Source organism: Drosophila guanche, unplaced genomic scaffold, assembly GCF_900245975.1.
Source record: "Drosophila guanche unplaced genomic scaffold, DGUA_6, whole genome shotgun sequence".
NCBI lineage: Eukaryota > Metazoa > Arthropoda > Insecta > Diptera > Drosophilidae > Drosophila > Drosophila guanche.
Genome location: NW_022995745.1, coordinates 425,628 through 444,292, shown reverse-complemented (window position 1 = coordinate 444,292; position 18,665 = coordinate 425,628). Strand labels below are relative to the sequence as shown.

The following is an 18,665-nucleotide window of genomic DNA, read 5'->3' as shown; positions in this document are numbered from 1 at the left end:
TTTCGTTCTGCGATAAAAAAAATTGAATGAATGAATGAATTGAACGATGACATTGCAGCTTAGGGAGCACACACACACTCCACTCGCTCTCCACATTGTACACACAGTCCTCTCTGCCCCACGAACATTACACTCTTAACTCCATGGAACATCAAGTAGAAGGTATGGGATACAGATATTTGTGTATGTGCATTTATTAATGTTTAACTTGACGCAAAGCACTAAGAGAGCAATAGAGTAGAAAGCGGAGAGAGTACACGGGAGGGAGACTGGCTGCCTTACCTACCTGTTGATAAACATGGCCTCCAAACTCCAACTTGTTTCCCTGCACCGCCGCTGCGCTCTATTTCCATTCGTGTGAGTGCGTGCCCGTAAAGGGGTGGGGTGGGGCTTGGGCAGGAGCTGCTGAATGAGTTAAGCGGTGTGTGCTGGTGTTGGGTGCGGGGGGGGCTTGGAGTTGCAGTGGAAACGTGTTTTCCCACAGGTAGACTGCGGCAACACTTGGTTTGCTTTCCTTTGTTCTTGCTGTTGTTGTTGTTGTTGTTGCTATTTGTGTCTCCCCCTTTCCATTCCTTCCCTCTCCCTCTCTCTCTTTGGCCAGTGAAGCGCAGGGTTGGCATTGCCCTGCTCATTCTGCTTGCATCTCCCTCTGACATGTGCGCAGTGGTATTCATGGTGGTGGTGGAGCTGGAACCCTGACATTATCATTTTCGTTGGAAAACTTTACTCTGGCCCCACCATTCCCATTCCGATTCGGATTCCCATTTTCAATTCCATTTCATTTGTATTTATTTAGTTTGGTATTGTTTTATTTGCTTTGTTTCCATGTTTGTTTCTACTCAAACATAAGCCTCCTGCCCCTTTCTTTCGATTTCCTAAAAGATCTTCAAGTGCCTTCGCTCCCTACTCCCTACTCTCCCTCTCTCTCTCTCTTTCACTCCTATAAATGTGAATGTACATCTGTATGTATAATGATCGGATCCTGTGCAAAAACTATAGCCAGGAAAGTGCCAGTGTAATCATTTTGTTGAATTTCTGATGAAATCAATTTCACACGTGTGGGTTGGTGGAGGCGTGTCATCGACGATCCAGGAGCAGTTATCTTATCTTTCATATGCCCTGCATTTGAGTTGGAAAGGTTCCCGTTCCCTCTCGACATGTCCGTGCCTGTTGGATCACTCATTGTATTGACTCACGCACACAAACGCATCGCGCATCGTGCATCGTTCTTCGGGCTGCGCACCGCCTGCTGCGAAAAGCGATAGACGAACGTGCGTTCGGTACGCTTCGTTCCTCTCGCCCGTTTGTCCCCTACGTGCTGCACTTCTTCCGCTCTTCGGCTCTATCGAAGGGCAGCAGGTCAGCGGAAGGCAGCGGTGTGCCGGCTTTGATGCTGTGATTCTGATTGGATTGAAAATGGATTGGAATCGCTCTGGGTTTGATGAGAGTCCACCCCCAAAGGTGCCGAGCAGACTCCCCAAAAGGGATCATGAAAAGGGGAATGCCCTTATTGTAGTAGCCCTGTCTACCTGTTTTATTACACAGATCAAGACTCTCCAAATGTTGACTGCCCAAACGTTGATCTATTGTTTGTCTTTTGATTTGTGGACTGACGATAAGCCAACGAAGGCAACGCCAACTTTGGATGGGATTTTCCGTGCATATCTTTATCTGGAGCCTTATCTGAACCACTTTTCTTGTCTTTCTTGCAGCTCACAATCCAATGAACGGCAATTCCTTAAGGACTTTATCAGCGGTGCACCTGGCTCCTCGGGTGCCCGACTGGCGGCCTGGCTGCAGCCAGAGTCCCGCCTGGATCCCAACAAGTGAGTCATCAGCCCCCCATGCCCCACATTTCCAGGGCTTAACCTTTTGCCATTTGTAGATGCGAAATGAATCCCATCACGGAGCCACTGCGCTATGGTTGGCCCACCCAGGTGACCATCACCATCAGGGATCAGTATGGGGACGCTGTGCTCGTGCCCGAGCTGAAGGTGGAGATCAAGGCCATACCGACGGGCCCGGGTCCCCATGGACCGGGCGGTGTGGGTGGCGCCAATATACTGCGCATGCGTCGCGCCTCCTGCGCCACGTCGGCGACGGACGCGTGCCTGGGCGGTGTGGCGCCGCCGCCGCGCTTCAACTACGAGGTGACCACCAAGGAGCGGATGTGCTTCAAGGCCATCACCTTCATGAAGCCCTTCACGAACTACTCGTTCGAGGAGCTGCGCTACTCCAGCCCCGTCCAGACGCGCACCACGGACACGCTCAGCGCCCGCGACATGGAGGATGGCACCTTCAGTGTCCAGTGGACGCCCAATTCCGTTGGCGGCTACTGCCTGGCCGTCATCATCGACGGCATCCATCTGGAGGAGGTCTACCGCGTCGAGGTCAAGGAGGGAGTCCTGCCGCCGCCCACGCAGCGCAGCAGCGCCACGCGCCGCCCCCAGGCGCCCAGCAAGCTGCGACGCTTTCAGGTGCGCCACAGCGCGGGCCTCCGCATCCGCTCCCATCCCACGCTGCAGTCGGAGCAGGTGGGCGTGGTGCGGCTGGGCGGCATCATCTCGTTCATCGACGAGATCGAGAACGACGACGGCATCTGGCTGCGCCTGTCCACGGAGTCCATACGGCAGCACTGCACCATGGGCTGGTACCCAACGGAGGCCTGGTGCCTGCAGTTCAACCAGCATCTGGCCAAGGTGCTGCTGCAGCCCGTGCTGGACGCAGGAGGCGGCACCAAGGATGCCCAGGGATGCGCTCTGGCGCCAGCCAGTCCCACCGGCGGCTGCAGCGGCGACGCCAGCCCCGAGCCAGAGCCCGAGCACAGTCCCCCACCGAGCCCCGTGCTGCCCAAGTCGCCCGTTGTCCAGCGCCGCTTCCTAGGCGGTCCCGTCAACACGAATCCCTTCCTCTTCCCCACCAAGCGGGAGCGTCAGCGAGAGCGCGAAAGGGAGCGAGAACGAGAAATGGAACGGGAACGGGAACGAGAACGAGAGCGAGAGCGCGAGAAGGAAAAGGAGCGAGAGCGGGAGGAGCGAGAGCGAGTGCAGCAAATGGAGCGAGAACCGGACCAGGATGTGGACGTGGAAGCTGAACTGGAGCCAGAGCTGGCAGGCGCGTCTGCCCCACCGCCTGTAGCATTCGAACAGGACAGGGAGCGGGAGAGGGAGAGGGAGCCGGAGCCGGAACTGGCGGGAGCGGCAGCAGCGTCGTCGTCGTCCTCCTCCTCGGCGGTGGCGGCCACGGAGCTTCTGCCCGCCAATCTCGGCTCTGCCATTGCCGGCGTTGTCGGTGGCGGTGCCATACGGCTGCAGGCCCTACAAAAATGGTTCAAAGGCGATGCCATCGAGGGTGCTCAGCATCAGCCCCAGTCCCAGCATCAAGGACATGCCCAGGAGCACAGCCACATGGAGGCATCCTTTTCGCAGTCCCCGCCGCAGCACGCGGGTGTCTCTGTACGGGAAATGGTGAGGGCCATGGGACAGGAGGGACACTCACCTGGCTCTGCTTCGCCCTGCCCATCGATGCGGGGCAATGGCAATCGAAGCAGCAGTCAGCAGGAGCAGCAACAAACAGCAGCGGCAGCACCTGAGCCAGAGTTCAATTTGGCCAGCATGCGGCGACCCAACTACACCGCCAGCCAGACGGCGGCACTGCTGTCTACGCCGAAGCACACGCCACGTCGAACGGCCGCTGGGGTGGCGGCTGCCGCGGCAGCTGCTGCCGTGCAGGATGTGGTCTCCGGCCTGGAGGATGATCTCAGTCTGCTGCAGATAACGACCACGACAACGGGCACGGAGCAGCAAAGCGAATTGCAATTGGCATCCACATCGGCAGCAGCCACAGCCACAGCTGCTGGTTCCTCTGTGGCCTCCACATCGGGTTCAGCGAGCTCCAAGCGCAACGCCATGGGACCCATTAAGCGGGCCATGCCGCCGTCCTTTGCCGAGAGCATTCGGGCCGTGTTTGCCGCTCTGCTGTGGCACGAGGGCGTCGTCCACGATGCCATGGCCTGTGCCAGCTTCCTCAAGTTCCATCCCGGCCTGCCCAAGGAGGGGGCCACCGTAGTGACGCGACGCGGCGACTCGGGCGATGCGCGGCTGCAGCTCTCCCGCGAGCAGAAGGCGCAGCAGCGGCACTCGGTGGAGGTGGCCAATGCGGGGCACTACCTCAACATACGGCCCTCCACGCTGGAGACGCTCACCAAGAGCGGCAACAGCTCGCTGCACAATCGCAGCAAGCATCGCAAGAACACATCCCCCGAAGAGCAGCAGCAGCAGCAGCAGCAGCAGCAGAAGTTGCAGGCATTGCCGGAGATGGTCAGTGTGCTGCCGCCGGCGCTGCGGTGTCTGGTGTACCTGTGGGAGCAGATCTGCTCCGGCTGTGTGCAGATTGTCCAGACGAATGGCCTCGAGCAGCCGCGACAGACGCGCCTGCTCTCGCCCATCCACCACGCGGACGGGCACGAGGCCAAGGAGGGCAAGCTGGCAGGTGGCGGGCATCACATGGATCAGGGTGCGGCGGGTGCCGGCGAGAAGGAGGGCAAGAAGACGAAGCGCAAGAAGAAGGACGATGGCAGCTGGTGCGAGATCTGCGAGCTCTTCCTGCCGATGCCCGTCACATATCACATGCGGATCGCCCATCCGGGCTGCGGCAAGTCCGCCAAGGGCAAGGGCTACAACTCGGTGGGCATCTTCTGCGAGGGCTGGGCCGGCAACTGCGGCGAGGGCGGCAAGGGTGCCTCCTCCTGGTTCCTCATGTGCGACACGTGCCGCGATCGCTATTTGGCCAGCTGCCGCAGCACCAACAACATCAACAGCGTGGCACGCGGCCAGGAGGCAAACTCCGCAGAGGGTAAGTCCTGCCAGCAGCCAGGAGTATCCCCGTGCTCTAATCTCTCCTTTATCCTCTTGCAGACAATGTCCTCAATCTCTTTGGCGTCCGTTCCACGCTGATTGCCAATGCCGAAGTCTACACCACAATGCGCGAGAATGCCACATTCCTGCTGGAACTTTGCTCCAGCTTCAACAGCACCGCCGTCGCCAGCAGCAGCAGCAACAACTGTCTGTCGCGACGCTCGCCTCAGTCCATGGCCATGCCGGTGGTCATTGAGCATCATCACCATCATCACCATCATCTGCATCATCCGTTGGGAGTGGCCGATCTAAAGCCCGGCACCAGCCGCAACAGTCGCATGGCACGACTCAGCGGCGGCCCCAAGTTTGGCCCCGTCGTGGGTGTGGGTGTGGGTGTGGGTGGAGCCTTTCGCAAGAGCTTTGTGGGCGGACCACCGACTGCCCCGGACAACCTCTGGCTGGCACCCGAGAGCTTTGCGTGCCTGGAGTGCCTGGGCACGGCGGGGCACGAGGATCCGCCCTACGAGATGTTCGGCCTGGGACCCAACGACAATGCCTTCGATAGGGTAAGCGAAAGAGTCTTCAAATTCAATCCCCAATGATGCTCATCCTCGCTCTCTCTCTCTCTCTCTCTCTCGCTGTCTTCCCCCTGGGTAGCCACTCTCTGAGATATCGTACGAGTCGTGCGATCCCAACAACTACGATGTGGGTGGTGGACCCTTGGCAGCGGGCACGAGTGCAGCAGCCGCTGCCGCTGGTGCCGTCTCCAAGTTCCATCGCAGCTACTCCATGGGCCAGGGCTGGGCCTCGCTTGTGCAGCAAGCAACACAGGCGCCACAGCAGCAGCAACAGGCGCCACAGCAGCAGCAGCAGCAGCAGCAGCAGCAGCAGGAGACACCGCCAAAGGTTGTCTACCGGCGCAGGAATAACTTGAGCAGCGAGAGCGAGGGCGCGCGGCTCATCTGCTATCCATCGGAGCACCTGCGACGCCTTGTGCCGCACAAGCTGCTGGCCAGCGTAACTGTGCTCCAAACAGCCGCCTCCACATCGGCAGCAGCAGCAGAGGGAGAAGCCCAGGCCATCAGTCCAGGGCCAGAGCAAGCATCAGCAGGAGCAGGAGCAGGAGCAGGAGGAGGAGCGGCAGGTAGCTCTCTGCTGTCCCGACCTGCCATGGCATTCATTACGCAGAAACACGAGCTGGAGCGGCTGCGGGCAGCCATGCGGCGCAGCCTGAGGATCTCCGTGTGCCGCAGCTACTCCCTGCAGGCGCTCAACTGGCTGCTGCGCAGCGTTACCCAGGGCGTGTGCCTGCACGATCTGATGTGGTGGTTCGTCAGCTCGCTGGAGACGGCCGTCACCCATCTGCCGGATGGCAGGTACGAGGAGTCGCCGGACATGGCGCTGGAGCATCCGGCAGCGTACACACAGATCAGCGGCCGCTTTGCCCATCTGATAACCCAATCGCTGCACGTCCTGCTGCAGTCTGTGGCCGATCTGACGCTCCACTTGCCGCCGGGCTCGCCGCTGCAGCGCGTGGCCATCCAGTGCTTTGGCATACGCTTCCGGCAGGCCGACCATCAGTTCCTGCACAGCTCCCATGTCTTTGGCAACATCTCGAAGATCCTGTCCAAGTCGGACGAGCAGAATGACGCCATGGCCGTGTCCACGCTGCTCAAGTCCGACTCCCACTGCGACGTCATCGAGCACAACCAGTCGAGCGGCGGACCCGGTGGTCGGGTCATCTGCTACACAGATCTCGCGGGAATGTTCGACATTGCCGTGTCGTCGCGGCCGGCGATGGCCGAGTCCCTCACGGACAACTCCACGGAGACGTTCTGGGAGAGCGACGAGGAGGATCGCAACAAGGTGAAAATCATTGAAGTGTCCCTCATTCGGCTGACGTACGCGTGCCGCTTTCTGCTCGTGCACATTGACAACAGTCGCGACATTCAGGTGAGTGGCGGCAGCAGGTGGCGGATCTCAGCGGAGAATCATTCAAGCATTTTCCACTCCATTCTCCACAGAACAAAGTCCTCAATGTTGGCTTCTATGCGGGCCAATCGCTGGGCGACACGAACCTAATCAAGTCGGTGGATGTGGACTCGAAGGCGTGCACCTGGATCTCGGCCAAGGTCAACGACGACAGCTACACCCACTTCCGGTTGGAGCTGCACGGGCCCGAGAACACGCTGCGCGTGCGCCAGATCAAGCTGCTGGGTTTGCCCATCCAGCATCAGGGACAGCAGGGACAGCAGGGACAACAGTTCCAGACAATTGGCGAGGGCATGCGCCTCGGCATGGGCTTGGGCATGGGCATGGGCATGGGTCTGGGCTTAGGCCTGGGCCTGGACGAACCCTTTGGCAGCGAGCCAAAGCCCTATATGCGGCTCAGTCATGCCTCCCACATCCAGCAGCAGATCTGCGAAGCGGAAACCCTGCGCGTCTTTCGCCTGATCACCGGCCAGGTGTTTGGCAAGCTCATCAGCAATGTGAATGCCGTGCGCAGCAGCGAGGAGCCGCCACCGGAGGTGCCCGGCCCAGCTGGCAGCAGCAGCGGCGGCGGTGGTGGTGGTGGTGGTGGTGGTGTTGGTGCAGGTGCCGGTGGCAGCTCCCTGCTGGCCGACTCCCTCGATCTGCGCGAACACATGGTCGGCATTCTGTTCTCGCGCAGCAAGCTGTCGCATCTGCAGAAGCAGGTGATTGTCCACATTGTGCACGCCATCCGGCGGGAGGCACTGCGCGCCAAGGAGGACTGGGAGCTGGCCAATCTGGCGCACGATCTCAAGAATCCCATGGAGGCGGCAGCCGCAGCTCTGCCGGGTCCGCCACTGCCGCAGCAGGCTGGAGCCGGCAGCGGGGAGAGCAGCTCGGAGCGCAACGTCCGAGCACCGGACACGTACTGCTTCGAGATGCTGAGCATGGTGCTGGCCCTGTCCGGCAGCGTCGTGGGTCGCTCCTATCTGTCCCAGCAGCACGGCCTGCTGCGCGATCTCCTGGGACTGCTGCACACCGGCAGCGACCGTGTCCAGCGCCAGGTGACGGCCCTGCTGCGGCGCATTCTGCCCGAGATCTCGCCGGAGAGCTTTGCGGATCTGTTGGGCGTGCAGCGGCTGCCGCCGGCCGACTACAGCATTGCGCACCAGAGCGGCAGCGACTTTGACATGAGTCGCCTGGGACTGCTGGACATCTTTCTGGCTGTCATAGCCAAGTCCCTGCAGCTGCAGGTCAAAGTGAAGACCACAGCGGCAACGGCAGGCAGCAACGGCGGAGGAGGCGGAGGCTCGGGCCAAGGCCAGCAGAAGCAGGGACAGCAGGAGAAGACGCCGGCCTTTGTGCGGCTCTGCAGCTCTCTGGATCTGTCCGTGCAACAGCTGCGCTCCCGTCCACCCACAGGCGAGGCCCAAGTGCCGGCAACATCGGGCGCTGCCTCAGCCGCAGCCGATCCCTTCCAGTTCGAGCTGGCAGCGCCGCCCAGAAAGGAGTCCAAGCGGAATCTCAATCAGCGTTGGTTCCTCAACGGCGTCATCTCAACCAAGCAGGCCGAAAGCATTATCGGCCTCATCCGGGACCTGGCAAGCGTAAGTCTGAATCGAATGATTCCTGCGAATTCCCGAATGATTCTCCGCTTCATTCCAACAGGGAAAGCTGAGCGAAAAGTGGTCACAGACGACGAAGGCGGCCATTGCCGAGTCCGTGTTGAATTTGACGCGACTCGAGGAGATTTATCGCACGCCGGAGCACTGCACCAAGACGTCCACGTTGTGGCTGGCGCTGGCCAGCCTGTGTGTCCTCGAGCGTGATCACGTGGAGAAGCTGTCGTCCGGCCAGTGGTCCAAGGTGTGCGACACCCGACCCATGTGCAGCAACCACGATGATGGCGAAACGGCGGCCATCATACAGTGCGAGACATGCGGCTCCCTTTGCGGCGACTGCGATCGTTTTTTGCATCTCAATCGCAAGACTCGAGCGCACAAGCGAACGGTGGGTGAAGAGCAGTCCAAGCCATGCCAATCCATGCCAATCCATGCACTAAACCGAGTTCCAAATTTGTTTTTTAGGTGTGCAAGGAGGAAGAGGAGGCCATACGCGTGGAGCTGCATGAATCGTGCGGCCGTACGAAACTCTTTTGGCTGCTCGCGCTGGCCGATTCGAAGACGCTCAAGGCCATGGTGGAGTTCCGCGACGGCAGCCACACGATCATTTCGGGGCCGCAGGAGGCGGTGGGCAGATGCCGCTTCTGCGGCCTCACCGGCAACTCGGGCTTGCTGGAGATTGGCAATGTGTGCGCGGATGCGCAGTGTCAGGAATATGCCGCGAATTCCTGCCTCAAAACGAAACCCTGCGGCCATGCGTGCGGCGGCGTTGTGGGTGAGGAGAAGTGTCTGCCCTGCCTGCAGCACGTGTGCCATGCCCGGGAGAACGAGCTGGCCGAGGAGCAGCACGATCCGAAGCTCACACAGGACGCGGATGACATGTGCATGATCTGCTTTGTAGAGGCAGTCTCCTGTGCTCCCTCCATACATGTGAGTGCAAGCAGCTCCTAGTCGAATCCCCCGCCAGCAACGTTTCCTAATCGAATTTCTCTTTGTTGTAGCTGGAGTGTGGACATGTGTTCCACTTTCATTGCAGCAAGGCGGTGCTGGAGAAGCGCTGGAGCGGACCACGCATCACATTTGGCTTCTCGTTGTGCCCCATCTGCAAGGCGGATATCCATCATCCGCTGCTGCGCGACACACTGCAGCCGATCAATGCCCTCAAGCAGGATGTCAAGCGCAAGGCGCTGATGCGGTGCGTAGACCCACCCATGACCCACCTACCCCACATCCTAATTAGTATTATAATTAACCCTAAACCATTACAGCATCAAGTACGAAGGCGTTGTCAAGGACACGGAGAGCAAGGACGTGAATGTGACACAGTTGGCCATGGATCGGTATGCGTATTACGTGTGCTTCAAGTGCCAAAAGGCATACTACGGCGGTGAGGCACGCTGCGACGCGGAGATCGGCGAGAAGTTCGATCCCGAGGAGCTCGTGTGCGGCGGCTGCTCGGATGTGGCACGCGCCCAGATGTGCCCCAAGCACGGCACCGACTTCCTCGAGTACAAGTGCCGCTACTGCTGCTCGGTGGCGGTGTTCTTCTGCTTCGGCACGACACACTTTTGCGACACATGCCACGACGATTTCCAGCGGCTGACCAATATACCGAAGATCAAGCTGCCGCAGTGCCCAGCCGGCCCGAAGGCCAAGCAGCTGCTGGGAGACGAGTGCCCGCTGCACGTAATGCATCCGCCCACCGGCGAGGAGTTCGCCCTAGGCTGTGGCGTCTGCCGCAATGCCCAAACATTTTAGCCACGGACCAACATAGAGTCCGATCCGGAGCCAGACTCGCTCGAGTACGATGACTCGGACGAGGGTCGGGAGGCAGCGTTGCCCGGCTACTGGTGCACTGGCATGGAGGATGACTCCCAGACATATTTATAGACGAACTTAAATCGTATCCATAAACCAAAGCAAACCAAAACATATACGTAGCTGTCCCCCCCCCTCAGATATTGATGTCTACATATGGGAATGACAATTGCAAAACGGAAATGGAAATGGATATGAAATGAAATGTTATCCAAGGGATGCTAAGGGATGGTCATAATCAAACTTAGAATCAAAAGAAACCGAAACAAATCCCTGAGATTATTCCCACATAAAACTAAACGTATTGATGTGTACTTAGATGCTAAATATGAATGAGAAACATAAACATAAACAGACGGAACGGAACGGACTCACATGAGAGATGCAGATAAAGATACGGATAGGGATAGGGAATCCGCTGAATTGATATTATCTAGGATAGAGCATTACGGATAGGAGTTAGCGAATAAATGGATAACACGGATAATGCCTAAGCTGGATAGCGGTGGTTCGATTATATCCATTTGCAATATTATTTCTAATACTCAAAATTTGTCCAACGAAACTTGATTTTATTTTTCACTCATTCGGAGGAACTAAACGGAGAAAGAGAGTAAGAGAGTTAGAGAAATGCGTGTGTGGGAGAGAGAGGTGTGTACAGAAATCTCCTTGTTCTACTTGAAACCTACCTTGAACCCCCCCTACTTCCTACTCCCCCGCCACAGTCCTTCACGCACCTTTTGCGGCATTAAAGAAATATAAATTATGGGAAATAAATAAATAAATACAAAAAACAATTATTAATATATTTATTATTCTGAATGTATTTACGAGTATTCTGAATGTGGCAAGCAAAAGATGCTAAATTAAAATCAATTCTGAATGTACGGAAATCTCTAGCCGAGCTGGGACTTTTATTTGGTATTGGAATTGGTAGTTGTGCTATAATTCAAATACGAATTGTTTGGCTTGGCAAAAACAGTTCTAAATGAAAACGATCCAAATTTTGATGCTGCCAGCAGTTAGCGCCCTCTGTTGTAATACCAGCGAACTACACGATTTCCACTCAGTGGAGTGAGCAGATGGCGCCATTGTACCTCAACGACTGCAGTTTCAAATCAGAAAACAATTCAACCATAAGGGAATTAATATGTATGGATGGAGCTATGTTTGTATGCATTTTCAGGTGACTGCACAGAAACTGTTTAGTATGTGTGTCGCAATTTGCAGCGTTTAATTATGCGGTTTTTGTGCTGACCCATCCACAGTACACAACAGTCCACAGAGTCTATAGAGTCGCTTGGCTTACACAATACCATTGCACTCCACTCCACTGCACTCCACTCAGATCTCAGATATCGCAATGCGTTTTCGCAGCATTACATTACCATTACCATTTTGCAGCATTTGCCGAATGTTTGCTAATGGGACATAGGACAGTGTTGCCAGATGAAGAGAGTGAGAGAATGTGACAAAAAAAAGAGATAAAGAAAAGCTAAGGCAAAATTTTTAGCCTTCCTTTATTTGTATAGACATTTTTACGTGGATTGCACATTCTAAAACTTTTATGGGTCATATTATTTGTCAGAGTATAAATCAACAATTTAGCTTCGACCAAATGCGATCCAAAATTTACTTGGCTTCATTAAGTGCTGCTGCTGCTGTTGCTTCTGCTGCTGATGTTGCTGCTGCTGCTGCTGCTGCTGCTGCTGCTGATGCTGCTGCTGCCGCTGCGTCTAAGTATTCTGGCTAATTATATTCGCATATGATTCAGCAGCTAATGGCTGAACTTTGTGCACTAAAGGTCGCTGGTGCCAAGAACGCCTGCAAAACACACACACATACATATGCAACTCTGAACATCAACAAATTTGAATGGAACTTGGAACTATTTGGATTGCTCATTTAACACCTCGGTCTCGCTTTTATTTTATGTTATGTGGCAGTCTGCCGGTGCGTCAATGCTCCATGTCCCCCGTCAAGGTCATGTGTGCGACCAGTTTACAGTTTACAGCTCTATTAATTGAACGCTAAATAACATGGTAATGCGATCCACCACGACCACTTAAGACAACTCAATTGTTGTAGACGTGACCGCGGCATGGAAGGTATTACGACCCCGCCGAACGACAGGCAGCGGGAAACATCTTTGCCAAATCTTAGCAAAAAGTGTTCGTTTCTTGTACAGAGCTAGCATAAAACTTTGAACATCTTTGAGCATAAAATGGCACTGCTACCTCGAAGTTACATTGGAAATGTTTGGGCTAGCAAAAATGTACATTATAATTTTGGTTTGTTGCTGATTTTACATTTTTCTTCATGGATCATTAAATGAACGAGTAATGAGTGTAACCAAAAGACCGTAAATATGCATGTGAAACTGCTAGGGTATGCAAGTGGTCGAACCTTTCTTTCTTTCTTTTACTGTCGTCCACGCGTTCTGCACAACAACAACAGCAACGAATGCGAGCGTATCGAAGTCTCTGCTTTGTGTCGCTTTCGCCGCTGCTGCTGCTTCTTCTCTTTGACAGTCTTTGTTGTTGTTGTTGGTTTTGTTTTAACTCATGTTTTTGTTTCTTCTTTTAAATAGTTTAACTTGCGAAACACGTACGCCGGACCAGAGCAGACCAGCCCCGCCAGCAGACAAGCGGCGGCAGCATAGCAAGTGGAGCGCGGCGTTTCAGCTCGCCGAAAACTGTTTGCCAATGTCGCCATAAAGGCTGTGAAACGCTTCCAAACAGGGCCTGGCCCTTAGGGAGAGGCCCCCACGTAGAACGGGGGTGGGCTGCGCTTGACCTTCTGACACCACGGGAGTGTGTTGCACAATCCACCGCACGGGGAATAATTAACAGAAGAATCAAAGGCACACATGAACAAGCAGGCACACTAACGCACTTACATCGACTCATGTACATGTGTGCATGCGTGTATGCTTTGATCACAGAGTTCGAAAAGAGGGCCGCGCAGAGTCAGCGTCTGCGTCAGCGTCGGCTGAGCAAAGCAGAGCCAGCAGCCTGAGACTTGAGGAAAGCCCCCAGCCGAAACCCAATCAGCAGTCAGTTGCAGTCGCGAATTAGCGTCGCACAGGTGCGCCCTCTCCAGTGCTCTCTTCAGCGAAACGGCACAGAACATCGAAACATCGAAACTTGGAAACATCGAAACTTCGAAACTTCGAACTTTGTGCGAGCAACTCTAGGCTATACATATTATAACGGAACATGGTGCACAAGAATCAGGAAAAGGATGAGGATCAGCTGATGGTGCAGCGCGTGCTGGAACTGCAGGATTGGATAAAGCAGCAGTCGCAGCTGCCGCCGAATATATGTAAGTTGCATAACTGACTTCCAGCCAAATTGCCAAATTGCCTCCTTGCCCTAACCCTCTCTTTTCTCTCTCTGACTGTGTGCGTGTGTGTTTGCAGCATGCATGTTGCTGCGCCGCTTTCTGCACACGACGCGAGGCGATTTGGCTGCCACACAGCGCCTGATGGAGCACAATTATGGACTGCGCAACAAGCATGCCCAGATCTTCATTGAGCGCGATCCATTGGATGCGAGCTCCCAGCAGCTGTTGCAAGTGGCGTGAGTACTTTGCAAGAAAATTGCATGAGATCCAGGCCCAAGCCGGGCCCATGCCCATGCTCCAGCCGGCAACCGGTTTTCCTGCCGTCATTGCCTCTCCCTCTCTCTTGCTCTCTCTCTATCTCTCTTAGCGACTTGGTGCCGCTGCCCGGCCTGACCCCGGAGAACAATAAGCTGCTCTTCTACCGTTTGATTGACTTCGATGCAGACAAGGTAAACCCAAAGCCAAAGCATCCACTTCAACCATAGACTACCAGCTTGATTCTCCCCCCTCGCACACAGTTCAACTTTACGGCCGGCATTAAGGTCTTCTTCATGGTGGCCGACTGCCGCTTTGCCACCGAGAACGACGGGCGGATGTCGGACGGGGAGATACCCATTTTTGATATGGCTGGCTATACGCTGCGGCATCTGACCAAGACGGTGCTCAGCAGCCTGCGGGTGTACATGAAGTTCGTGCAGGAGGCGCATCCCGTGCGGCTAAAGGAGGTCCATGTGCTGAATTGCCCCTCGTATCTGGACAAGGTGCTCACCGTGGTCAAGCCGTTCATCAAGAGCGAGGTCTTCAAGCTGATTCACTTCCATTTGCCCAATGCGGAGACGCCCTTCAAGCACTTTCCGCGCTCCATGCTGCCGGAGGAGTATGGCGGACAGGCTGGCAAGATGTCCGAACTGAAGCAACAGTGGATGCAACTGCTCAAGGAGCAGAGGTAAGTGGACACTTGTTCGCTTTTCTCTTCCCCTTTTGCTCACGTATGCCATTTTAGGGACTATCTGATGGATGGCCAGAACTGGCAGCTAAACAAGGCCAAAAAGCTGTCCAACAGCAGCAGCAGCAACAGGAGATCCAGCACATCCAGCACATCCCATGCCGCTTCGGTTGCGCAGAGCCTTAAGAATTTGGAAATTGATTAACCAACGAATGGCGCAACTGTACCTACACACTTACATCTTTAATTTTTTGTTTGTTTTCATGCCACATCAACCATGCCCCCACTCGCAGCCCAAGCTGTGCTCGGGGACCGCTCTGTTAATATACATGTATATTATTCATACGTTTATGTGGCTGGCTTATCTATAACCAATGTACATATATGCATGTATCTACCATTTGTGGACTCTCCATTAACGCATCCCCAATTGGGCTGCGTTGCGTTGCGTTGCGTTGCGCTCCTCGCCATTTTCATAATTGAATTCCCCTTGAAAGCTTTCATTGTGCAACCGGCGGTTGCGGCTGTGTGGCTGTGTGGCTGTGTGCCAGTGCCAGTGCCAGGAGTGCTCGACATGGGCACTCGCTGAAATGTTCAGTTTTGATGCAGCAACATAATCTCAATCAATATGGAGATGCCTGTGGATGCCTGGCAAATGCAATTAAGTGTCCACAGAGAGGAGTGCGGAGAGTGGCCACAGGCTGTGGCACTGTGCACTGAGAGAATAAAGCCTTTGCACCTGTGACTGCTGCTGCTTCATCTCCCTAATGCCACTCGTTATAATTGAGAGTCGTTCTACTTGAGTCTACCTCCTTCTTTTTTCAGTGGCAGTGCTCTAAGCTGGCGCACATCCATGTGAAGTGGAGCAGACACAACCACAACCACAGCAAAAGCGAAAGCGAAGCGCTTGGAGATGGAGAGAGGGAGAACCACATTGCCTGGCTCTGGCGGAATTGAACTTGCTGGAACTCTTCCTCCAATCATTATCCAATTGATGCCCAAGCTTACATCAAAATCTAAATGATATTCGACTCAAAATTGTTTGGTTTTTAGCATGGGTTTTGCCTGTGTGTTTTTCGTGTTCGGCGATCGGTCAGTGTGTGTTTTATTTGTGTAAGAAGCTCGTCTCGAGCCCTTTGGGTTGCAGGCGATGTTCAAGAATATTTATCCATTGATTGATTGGTCGATCCTTACAGACTATCAGATATACAGTGTCGTTCCCTGTGGATTGTTATTACTGTGGTTTGATGATGATTTGGTTTGCGCATAAATATGCTGGCGGATTAGGGTGTCCTTGAGGGCTGGCTCTATGGACCACACCAAATGGATGCCTGAAGAGCCGCTGCTGCTGGCTGTTCTTTGGTCTGGTAGCTAAGCCCGTTCCTCGCTGGATGCTCGCTTGAGTGATGAAAAGTTGTGACAGACCTTGTCCACGTCCCAGTCCTTTTTGGAGAGCGTGGAACGTGCCAGCGACTCGTACATGCCCAGGTCCATGAGGGTCTGGATCTTCGCATCGAACTCGGGTATGCAGTTGGGTCCGTTGGCATATCGGTGGGTCCAGTGCTTGGCCGTGCGCACAAACAGCTCATGTCTCTGGCTGTATTGTCGCGTCACATCGTCGTCGAAGGGTTTCGCCATATCCGGGATGCCAATGATGTTCCTCACGGCCATCAGGATGGTGCGGAGCGACATATCGGGCGACCAGGCCTTGCCCAGTATGTTCAGCCCGATGGCGCCCGATTCCGGCGAGACGTTCGGATGCCAGATGCGCGTCCGAAACTCCACCTTTGGCGGCACGACCGGATAGGTATCCGGCACCAGAATCTTGACAACGAACACTCCACCCGCGTAGGGAGAGTCCGGTGGTCCCTCAATCTCGGCACACAGATTCGACCAGGACTCATCGATCAGCCAGAGCTTGAATCCACGATCCACCGGCTCCCCGTTCACGCTCCTCATGTGCATGGCCGTGTTGATCTCGCGCTGGACACGGGCTGGCCCCGTATTCGACCACATGACCGTCCGTCCCTATGCTCTGTTTTGGTAATCGAAGTAAAGAGTTGATGTGTGGATCGATTTCAGCATACTTACGGACACCTCCGATGTTCTTATTCGCTGTGCTAGCTATGGGTAGGATAATGGAATTCTAATGGAAGAAACCAAAGATATGGAAAGGGTTTCAAATCGTAATCGAAATGGAGAGCCATAAGCCCTTGATTTCAACTCTATTTTGTGAACAAAAAGTAAGCAAATTTATTTCATTGATCTGAATCTGAATCTAAGCTGCACTTCTCATCACATTTGAAATGAGTTATCAGAGTGCTTCCAATTCTTTGTTAAACTTGTTGATCAGACTTTAGTTTCGTGTGTGAAAGGTTCAGTTTTGAAATGAATTAAACAATTACTTAAGCCCAAACAATTTATTCAGCAATTTCACTCTTGAATACCGTATAGGTCTTCACCGGGTGAAGGGTACATCAGAAATGTTTCGTGTCTCCAATTCTAGGAATTGACACGGCTGGCAGGCAGTGTTGGCTAACAGCTGTTGGTGTTGACAAACAGTGTGGCTGGGTGCGGTTCATGCGGTTCACCATGCGCAGATAGATTTCCTTTTTCAAATGTTTGGCTGCCATCAGCTAGGGAAAGGGAATGCCTCCTTATGGAAAGAAGATGTTACTCCTCCTGCTCTGGGAGGGTATCCTCCCTCGACTGGGTATACTCCCTCTCCTTCTTTTGGTATTAAATGTTTTCCTTAGCCCCCGATTATACCCCATTTGTGATCCGCCAGTGCTGTGGCGCTACCCGCGACAGAGGTATCGTATCGGAGTGGAGTGCATGCATGTGCCTGACGGTAATCGAATTATGTGGCAACTCTGCCTGTCAGCAGGCTGCGGAGACAGCTTGGGAGCCAGCGATGTACAATGTGAATGCGTGGCTGATGGATTCCGAGTGTGGTTGGCAAGTTTTTGTGGCAAGTGAATGCTGTGACGTCCATTGTGGCATTTTCATTCCAATACCCTGGCTGTCACACGCAGACATTGTCGATCCGAGGTGCGCGTGCCGGGCTCAGCTTCCGTCCCACCATGACGCTGATGCGCTGCCAAAAATTTCCATTACCATGTTACTGCCACAACACGAGTGCAATGTGAGGCACGCTTCGATGAATTCTGCTACTATTTACATAAGTGACAGGTAAATATCCTTTAAAATGCTGCAAGCGATAATTAAAGTCAAATTTAAATGCCGCTTTGGCGTCCAACTAATTTTGCGCTGTCAACTGCAAGTTAATTAATTATAAGATGGGAAAATTGTATAATTTCATAAAGGGAGTTACAAATTCACATATGTATGTGTGCATGCATGTGCATAACTGTATTTATGTATGCATTTCTGTGTCAGTGGCAGTCAACCCCTTCGTTTGCATTATGAGCGTCCGAAAACAGCAATTAGAGGCTTTGGAACGGGTGCCTAGACACTCCACGTACACCATATCTTGGCCCACTTGGTTCTCCCCACCCGTTCTTCCTTACTTTCTCTTGCACACACACACACACCCACACACACACATGCCCATGCACATGAACATGCACTTGGGTGGTGGGTGGCTTGAAACCAAAATTGATCAATTTTACATTTAGCCACAAGAATTGTAAATGTTACAGCGAGTGCAGCGTGTGGGTGGGGGCAGGTCTGGCAAGTCTGTGGGCGTGGCAAGGCGGGCGACCCCATTAACATGCTCGAAGCACTCTCAGAGGCCAGAAGACCAGCAAAAAACAAGCTTACGCTGCGCTTCGGTCTCTGCCCATCCCATCCCAGCTCTTCCCTGCCCTGTCCTGACCTGTCGCTTCTGCAATCTGCATTTTGCAGGGGATTTCTTTGTCGTTATGCTCCTCGTACCCTTTGCCAAGGGTATGCTGATTTTGACTACAACTTTGTAGCGCAGAGAATGCAGAGCTTTGAGCTCATAAACGTATTTGCAAATGAAATCTCTGCAAGGGTATCAATCAGCTCGAATCCACAAAGCTCTCTCTCTCTCTCTCTCTCTGTCTGCTACTTCTGTGGGCAGTCGCAGCCGATAGATGCCGATGCAGTTGGTAAGGGAGAAAC

General features: G+C 54.2%; 3 protein-coding genes across 5 annotated transcripts in view; 2 read left to right on the top strand and 1 right to left on the bottom strand.

Annotated features, from left to right (window-relative positions):
* Positions 1-10,880, top strand: part of LOC117581008 (E3 ubiquitin-protein ligase highwire) — a 40,111-nt gene extending 29,231 nt beyond the window's left edge. The window contains exons 14-23 of one of the 3 annotated variants that reach the window (XM_034267817.1): positions 1,713-1,826; positions 1,886-4,854; positions 4,917-5,422; positions 5,514-5,707; positions 7,687-8,434; positions 8,496-8,837; positions 8,915-9,379; positions 9,451-9,644; positions 9,718-10,240; positions 10,871-10,880. In XM_034267817.1, coding sequence (XP_034123708.1) covers positions 1,713-1,826; positions 1,886-4,854; positions 4,917-5,422; positions 5,514-5,707; positions 7,687-8,434; positions 8,496-8,837; positions 8,915-9,379; positions 9,451-9,644; positions 9,718-10,207 — 6,022 coding nt within the window. In that variant the 3' untranslated portion in view covers positions 10,208-10,240; positions 10,871-10,880. The other 2 variants (XM_034267818.1, XM_034267816.1) reach the window with 2 other exon arrangements.
* A 2,406-nt stretch (positions 10,881-13,286) lies between these two features.
* LOC117581021 (alpha-tocopherol transfer protein) lies at positions 13,287-14,909 on the top strand. The gene is made up of 5 exons (XM_034267847.1): positions 13,287-13,591; positions 13,689-13,848; positions 13,980-14,061; positions 14,131-14,558; positions 14,616-14,909. Exons 1-5 carry the CDS (start codon positions 13,486-13,488, stop codon positions 14,761-14,763), a joined length of 924 nt encoding a protein of 307 aa, XP_034123738.1. The 5' UTR covers positions 13,287-13,485; the 3' UTR covers positions 14,764-14,909.
* A 1,020-nt stretch (positions 14,910-15,929) lies between these two features.
* On the bottom strand, positions 15,930-16,574 carry LOC117580848 (ubiquitin-conjugating enzyme E2-22 kDa-like). The gene has a single exon (XM_034267594.1). The coding sequence runs from the start codon at positions 16,572-16,574 to the stop codon at positions 15,930-15,932; it is 645 nt and encodes a 214-aa protein (XP_034123485.1).
* Between the last annotated feature and the right edge of the window lie 2,091 nt (positions 16,575-18,665).

Bases quoted from the DNA above. Each gene is read 5' to 3' on its own strand.
- LOC117581021 (XM_034267847.1), top strand. From the start codon at position 13,486: ATGGTGCACAAGAATCAGGAAAAGGATGAGGATCAGCTGATGGTGCAG. The intron at 14,062-14,130 runs GTAAACCCAAAG...CCTCGCACACAG, and splicing joins TTGACTTCGATGCAGACAAG to TTCAACTTTACGGCCGGCAT. The intron at 14,559-14,615 runs GTAAGTGGACAC...ATGCCATTTTAG, and splicing joins CAACTGCTCAAGGAGCAGAG to GGACTATCTGATGGATGGCC.
- LOC117580848 (XM_034267594.1), bottom strand. From the start codon at position 16,574: ATGTGGTCGAATACGGGGCCAGCCCGTGTCCAGCGCGAGATCAACACG.